The sequence below is a fragment of the Anastrepha ludens genome, chromosome 5 (genome assembly GCF_028408465.1).
Source record: "Anastrepha ludens isolate Willacy chromosome 5, idAnaLude1.1, whole genome shotgun sequence".
In the NCBI taxonomy this organism is placed as follows: Eukaryota; Metazoa; Arthropoda; class Insecta; order Diptera; family Tephritidae; genus Anastrepha; species Anastrepha ludens.
The window spans coordinates 120,030,759-120,038,175 of NC_071501.1; the positions used below are offsets into that span (position 1 = coordinate 120,030,759).

A 7,417-nucleotide genomic window follows, 5' to 3' on the forward strand; every position below is an offset into this window, starting at 1 on the left:
CTGGCTATGATTACTCTTGTGAAGTGCATCGCTTAAATTTGCGCACACGAGTGTGGGAATGCGTATATATCTGTCGTCCAGATATACGCGAAGATCCAGAGGGTCGTTATCGTCACGAAGTTGTCTACGATGGGCAATACATATATGTGCTGGGTGGTGGTACATCGAATTTAGTGTATGATTTACAACGCATCCCTGCATTTAATTTAATTACAAACCGATGGGAATATTTCGTCACATTACCCGATCGAACATCACAAACAAATCTAACAATCGAGCGACAAAATTCCGGATATCCAAACCCACGAAAGTGCTTTTCCTGCGTACAGCACACGAAATCGAATGGTGAGGTCGAAGCATTCATTACGGGAGGCTTGCAGGTGCGTAATAATTAAATTTAGTATTATTAAATTATATTTGAAGTTGGATATCCCTTTTCCATTTGCAGGCCGATCAAGTATATTTTTCAGATATATGGAGATTAAATTTTACTACTAAGCATTGGACACTTATAAAAACAGCCTCTCTACCAAAAGCATTGTACTTCCATGCCGCAGCGCACAGTCAAAATGGTTGTATGTACATATTCGGTGGTATTGAATATGATGAAAAACGTATACCACGGTGCAATGACCTTTATAAAATGTGGATGACCATACCATTATTAAGTGAAATTTGCTGGGAGGCAGTGTTACATTACAGACCAAATCTTAAATTGAATGGCCACTCACAGCTGCTTAAAATGGGCATACCATTGCGCTTTGCACAGAGATTGTGGCATTCTTCAAAAGCCAAATGGTTATACAATAAATGAAGAGATATATGGTATGGTATGTCATGTAACGAGCAATAAGGAGCGACAATTTTTATGTTTCATTCTAGACATAAAAGCATAATTATTGTTTGCTAACCATTTAGGAATGACATAGTTTCATATGGAAGAAATGGAACCAAAAGAATAAACATAATAAAATAAGACATTAATAATGAGTAAAAATGAAAAAAACTAATTAATATGAAAATAAGAGTAATTATTTTTATACGCTACATATGTGTACGAGCAGTTGTGGCGATTTTTTTTACAATATGGTTCATACACTGTCAATGGATGCTCAGATCACGAATTCTAGAAAATTGTATCATAAGAGTGGAAGCAGGATCAAGTGGCCAATCGGGCAACCAGATGAACACCAAATTTAAAAGGATAATAGTCTGCCGTCTGATTTAAAGTTCGTATCCATGAGTCTATGCATAATTAAATTCGCTTTTTCCAGATTAACGATATAAACAAATTATTTTCAATAAAGAAATCAAAAATGAATAAAATGTTATTTTATAAAATTATGTATTACAAATTTTATTGTTCTGGTGAAAAGTTGTTTTTCAGATTTAAACCAATTGGACTCTTTGTAGGATATGGCTTCATTAAATGCTGAGAGAGACGAAAAGCAGAGTCCCCTATAATATGGACTGGTATTTTTGTGGATCCATACAGCAAGCTCAATTCATCAAGAAGTGCACAACTTTGCAACTCGCGCTTTAGCGATGATTTTTCAAAAATTCCGGAGTCGTTGCATCTTCCAGGACTGCCGCAATGTATATAAACAAATCTATATTTTGCGTCTACCAAAGCCAATAGTACTACGGAATACCACCCTTTGTAGTTGTAGTAATCAATGGCTTCTTCCTTTCTTGGATGAATTTCAATATGACATCCATCTGTATAATAAAGATGCTTTTGATTAAACGTTATTTTTATCGCATTACTTATAAACCTACCTATTGCTCCAATACATTGTGGATAGCCCATTGCATTAAAATCTGCGACTCCATTCTCAATTTGCGCCCTTGTCAGTGGAAAATTTTTCAAATATATTGGAGCCAAAGATGTCCCAACTTCATTGCAAAACTCGATGAGTATTTTGCAAACAGTTGCTTTGCCTACTCCAAACAAATGTCCAATTGATCTGTATTCACTAGAAGATCCTAGTGCATACAGAGCAATTGCCACGCGCTTTTTTAGTGAAATCGGATTTCGATAGTTCGTTTTTCTTTTGGCTATTTTTTCAAGTTTGCTGCACAATTTTTCAAAGCAGGATCTTTCCATTCGGAAATTATTTTTGAAAAACTTGTCCCCATTACTCTGGCAGTCTACTTCCCAAAAGGTACTGGAATGTTCCTAAAATATACATGTAAGTTAACACATCCGGTCAGACAAAGTCAACGACTGCAGTTCTGCGCGATCAGCAAAGCTGCAACAATGTTTAATGCCAATTATGCCAAACTCCACAATACGTTGCCGTCAACATTCCATGCGCCGTCGCGACGTTGAAACATAATCCATTCAGCATAAGCTTATGTTAAGAATATTTTGTCATTTATATTGCAGTACGGATTTGACCAATAAAGGAACAAGTAATAATTCTATTTCGCTGATTTAACTTCGTGCTAGAGATCACAAGTGAACAGCCCGAGTATATTAATTATTAACTGGCGCCCAACGTGGGGCAGAACCTGCTCATCAAAGAAATCTCAAGCAAGGAGGCAACATCGTTGGATCGACATCGTTGGACTTGCAGACGGGATAAACAGACGAAAAAGGAGAGCTACAATAACATATAAAAACCATAGTTTTAAAGAAATGTGAGTAGAGTGCTTATTTAAAGTAAATAAATACAAAAATTTAAACAAAAAGTGTTTGTAAAGTGTCTTTGCGACGGAAAATTTTTGAATTAAATTGAAAATCTTATGAGTAAAGAAGAGGTATATGACCTAGAACTAGAGGAACTAATAAAAGATTTAAAAAACAAACTAGTGCTGGAACAAACAAAAAATAAAATGGCAGTGAGTGAAGAAAATCTGAAAGCGCTGCTCGAGTATGCAGTAAACAGTGCATTAGAAAATCAAGCGCAATTAGTTGAAAGAAAAATGGAGGAAATGAGAAACGAGTTTAGAAACGCAACAGTGTCCGTACCCGAGGTTGAAGTGTTTAAAGATGCAGAAATTATTGTAGGTACGAAACACTGGACATAATAAAATCAGTACCAGACTTTGAGGGAAAAATCGAGACTTATGTTTCGTGGCGGAAAGCCGCACACACTGCATATAAAATCTTTGAAAATTACGTAGGAAGCTCAAAGCATTATCAGGCACTGGGTATAATTAGGAATAAAATCAAAGGCCCTGCTGATATGGTATTGTCGTCATACGCCACTCCACTAAATTTTAAAGCAATTATCAATAGACTTGACTTTACATACGCCGATAAACGCCCCATCTATATAATCGAGCAAGAGTTGTCCGTTCTACGTCAGGGAACCCTGACAATAACCCAATATTATGAGGAAATTGAAAAGAAATTAACATTACTCATAAACAAAACAATTATGACTTACGATTCTACTTTGGCTGCTTCTCTAAACGAAAAATACAGAGCAGATGCATTGAGAGTCTTCATTTCAGGCACAAAGAAATCTCTCAGTGACATTCTGTTTTAAGTTGTTATCTTTCTTACCGAGCGGACGTGTGTGAAGTGGCTCCGGGAAGAATCTAAAAGAGTCACGCAGTGCGGGCGCGCCAAAAGCGAAAAACGCCACAAAAAATAGCAGCTCTCGTAGCTGCTATCGGGTCGCAAAAACCAGCTATCTCCATAGCGCTGTGAAGGCAAATTTGTCAAATTTTGATTGAAATAATAAACTTTTTTGTTCGTTTTATTATAACAAAAAACACTCAAAAAACTAAAAGAGAAAGTGAACTCACAAACAAATTTAACACTACAGCTGTTTCACGTTGCTGAAAAGCAGCTGACATTCGAATACAGTGTTGTAAAACGTAAATTTACTTTACACACTACATTAAACTTATAAAGGCATGTACGCAGCTCAGTCGCCAATCAAACAAAAGTTTGCGCAAACAAGCGATCAAACATGCAGACAAAAAAAATCTTGGAGGTCTCAGTGTGAGTCACCAACAGCCAAAGATAAATCGACCTCTCCGAAAGGTATCACAAATAACTTGAAAAACATGAATAAAGGTGCTACGCCTGCAAAGCGCGGGAGATCTAGTCCAGGTAAATTTACACCTAATAAAACAAAACAATCAAAGCTTGATAACTACTGGCTAGCAACGCCATCTGCAAGCAACTCAAATCGATTCGCAGTACTCGACCAAGAGGAAATCAATCGTAGTACCCCCCCACCTCAAACGCGCAAGGAACCTAGGCCCCCACCGATATTTGTATCTGGAGTGAGCAACATCCAGCCACTTCAAGACCTACTCTTAAATGTTGCCGTAGATGGCTTCGTATTAAAAGTTACTGGAGGAAGCGAGGTTAAAATCCAACCGCAGTCAGCAAAGCAATACACTGCAATAACTGCGGCCCTAGCGGAAAAGAAAACTGAGTTCCATACATATAAATTAAAACAAGAACGTAACTTTAATATAGTCCTTAAAGGTATGCATTCATCGACACCCACAGACGACATTCGTGAAGCAATAGAAAACCTCGGCCACCAAGTGGTAAATATTTGCAATATGCGTCAATGGAAAACAAAAAAACCGCTTCCAATGTTCTACATTAGCCTCAAAGTAGGCAACAAAAATAAAGAGTTATATGCATGCGATAATCTGCTTTATACAAAAATTAAATTTGAAGCACCAAGAAAACGGCGCGAAATTCCACAATGCACAAGATGTCAACGCTACGGGCATACAAAGCACTTTTGCAATCGTAGTCCAAGATGCGTTAAATGCGTTGGTAATCACTTAACCATTGACTGTCCAAAAAGGGGTATTTCAAAGGAAGTTAAATGCGTGCTATGTGATGGTAACCATCCCGCTAATTACAAGGGTTGCACTATTTACAAAGACCTGCAACGAAGAACGTACCCAACGCTGCGAAAAAAAGAGCTGCCAAATGTTGTGCCTAACTCCGAAATCTCGCAACCCGCAATAACAAAAAACACGCTGTCCTACGCGGAAGCTCTGAAAATCAATAATGGAGCACAAGAAAAACCACAACCAACTACTGAAAAAGGTACTGTTCAGAAAGAAACTAATAATGAAATAGAAGAACTGAAAAGAATGGTCAGAACTCTAGTCGAACAGATGGGTACTGTACTCAATCTGCTTACAGCCATGCTTCCGAATGTTCCAAAATGAATAGGCCGCTGCTGCTTGCAATTTGGAATGCCAATGGGCTCATCCAACACCGCTATGAAGTGGAAGTATTTCTAGCAGATAAAAATATTGACATAATGTTAATATCTGAAACACACTTGACAGACAAATGTTACGTAAAAATTCCAAAATATGATTTATACCACACAAATCATCCTGCTGGTACAGCAAGAGGAGGAACAGCCATCTTAATCAAAAATAATATTGCGCATATGGTTCATGGAAACACTAAAAATTACAATCTACAGTCGACTGCTATAACAGTCACAGATGGAAAGAGCTCTCTTGTGATTGCTTCTGTGTACTGCGCTCCAAATCAATCAATAAAAAGCGTTGAATACCAAAGGTACTTCAAATCGTTGGGACCTAGATTTATAGCAGGTGGAGACTACAATGCGAAACATCCGCAATGGGGCTCACGCTTAATAACTCCAAGAGGGCGCGAACTCCTCAAAGCAATGCAGGTCAATAAATTATTCCACGTCTCAACAGGACAACCCACTTACTGGCCTAGTGACCCAAATAAAACACCGGATCTTATAGATTTTTGCATATGCAAAGGTGTATCCAAAAATCAGGTCTCCATAGACACATGTCTAGATCTCTCATCAGACCACTCACCTTTGCTGTTAACAATAAACTCTTGTTTTCAAAAAAAAGGAAATGACACCAAAGCTACACAATAAAATTACAAACTGGGAATACTTTAAAGAACTAGTCGAGGATACACTGTGCCTAAATATTCCACTAAAATCCAACTCTGATCTGGACACGGCCGTTGAGATTTTCAACAACTGCATTCAAAGAGCTGCGTGGACCGCTACGCCGGAAATTAAGCACACTCACGCTGAAGCGCACATTAACGATCACGTCAAAATTTTAATATCAGAAAAACGCAAGCTTCGGCGCATATGGCAAAGCACCAGAAACAGGAACGTCAAAAAAAAACTGAATAAGCTCACAAAACAATTAAAAAACACTATAAGAGACGCAAAAAACTCAGAACTGCATGAATACTTATCCAACTTGTCACCTACGGAAGCTACTGACTACTCACTCTGGAAGGCAACGAGAAAGATCTCACAACCAACGCCTCACAACGCAGCGATAAAAACGTGTAGTGGAGATTGGGCAAAAACTGATAAACCAAAAGCAATAGAGTTTGCCAAACACCTATCAAATGTTTTCCAACCATTTCCGAGTCAAAGTGTGGAGGTAGACTCAGAAGTTAACGAATTTCTCTCAGCTCCGTTAGATACGCAGCAACCAAAACTCTCAAAACCAAAAAGGCGCCAGGTTACGATCTAATAACTAGTAAGGTTTTAAAAGAACTGCCCAAATGTGGATACAAATTCCTCACCATTATATTTAACGCGATGATAAAACAAGAGTATTTCCCAACTCAATGGAAAGTTGCTGAAATCATCCTTATACAAAAGCCAGGGAAGACCCCGAGCGTGGTATCCAATTACAGGCCAATAAGTCTATTGCCTGTTGCCTCCAAGCTCTTCGAAAAGCTGCTTTTAAAAAGGATAAATCCAATAATTGCGCAAAGAAATCTCATTCCAGCCCACCAATTTGGTTTTCGTAAGTATCACTCCACCATAGAGCAAGTTAATTGTGTGTATGATTTCGCTAGACAAGCACTTGAGAGGCGGCAATTCTGTACAGCGGCATTTTTAGATATAACGCAAGCCTTCGATAAAGTCTGGCATGAAGGCCTGCTATACAAGCTTAAGCAGGGCTTACCGCACAACTGTTATATGCTCATAAAATCGTATTTGCAAAATAGACATTTTCTTGTTAAAGTAAACAACGAAACCACTAACCTTCACGCAATCAGAGCAGGTGTACCACAAGGAAGTGTTCTAGGCCCCGTCTTGTACACTTTGTTCACGGCAGATCTTCCACTATCAAAGAACACATATACAGCCACGTATGCAGATGATACAGTCGTCATGGCCAGGAGTACCCTTCCCTCAATTGCTTCTGATTACCTACAAGAAAACCTTAACAGTGTTAGCGGCTGGATGAAAAAATGGCGCATAAAAGCTAACGAAAGCAAATCGACGCAGATAACATTCACTCTTCGAAATGGCTCATGTCCTGCCGTATCTCTTAACAGCGTTCCAATACCACAAACAGATAATGCCAAATATTTAGGTATTCTATTAGACCGGCGTCTTACTTGGCGATCGCATATATTTTTAAAGCGAAAGCAACTTGGACTGAAATTGCG

The 7,417-nt window shown here is 38.5% G+C and overlaps 1 protein-coding gene across 1 annotated transcript; it reads right to left on the reverse strand.

Moving 5' to 3' along the window:
* Positions 1-1,357: 1,357 nt before the first annotated feature.
* LOC128864863 (putative nuclease HARBI1) lies at positions 1,358-2,015 on the reverse strand. The gene is made up of 2 exons (XM_054104620.1): positions 1,780-2,015; positions 1,358-1,719 (listed from the first exon to the last, which is right to left on the reverse strand). The coding sequence occupies exons 1-2, from the start codon at positions 1,808-1,810 to the stop codon at positions 1,358-1,360; spliced, it is 393 nt and encodes a 130-aa protein (XP_053960595.1). The 5' UTR covers positions 1,811-2,015.
* Between the last annotated feature and the right edge of the window lie 5,402 nt (positions 2,016-7,417).

Coding starts and splice junctions, on each gene's coding strand:
- LOC128864863 (XM_054104620.1), bottom strand. CDS start 1,810: ATGGGCTATCCACAATGTATTGGAGCAATAG. Junction 1,720..1,779: donor ACAATGTATTGGAGCAATAG/GTAGGTTTATAA, acceptor TTTATTATACAG/ATGGATGTCATATTGAAATT.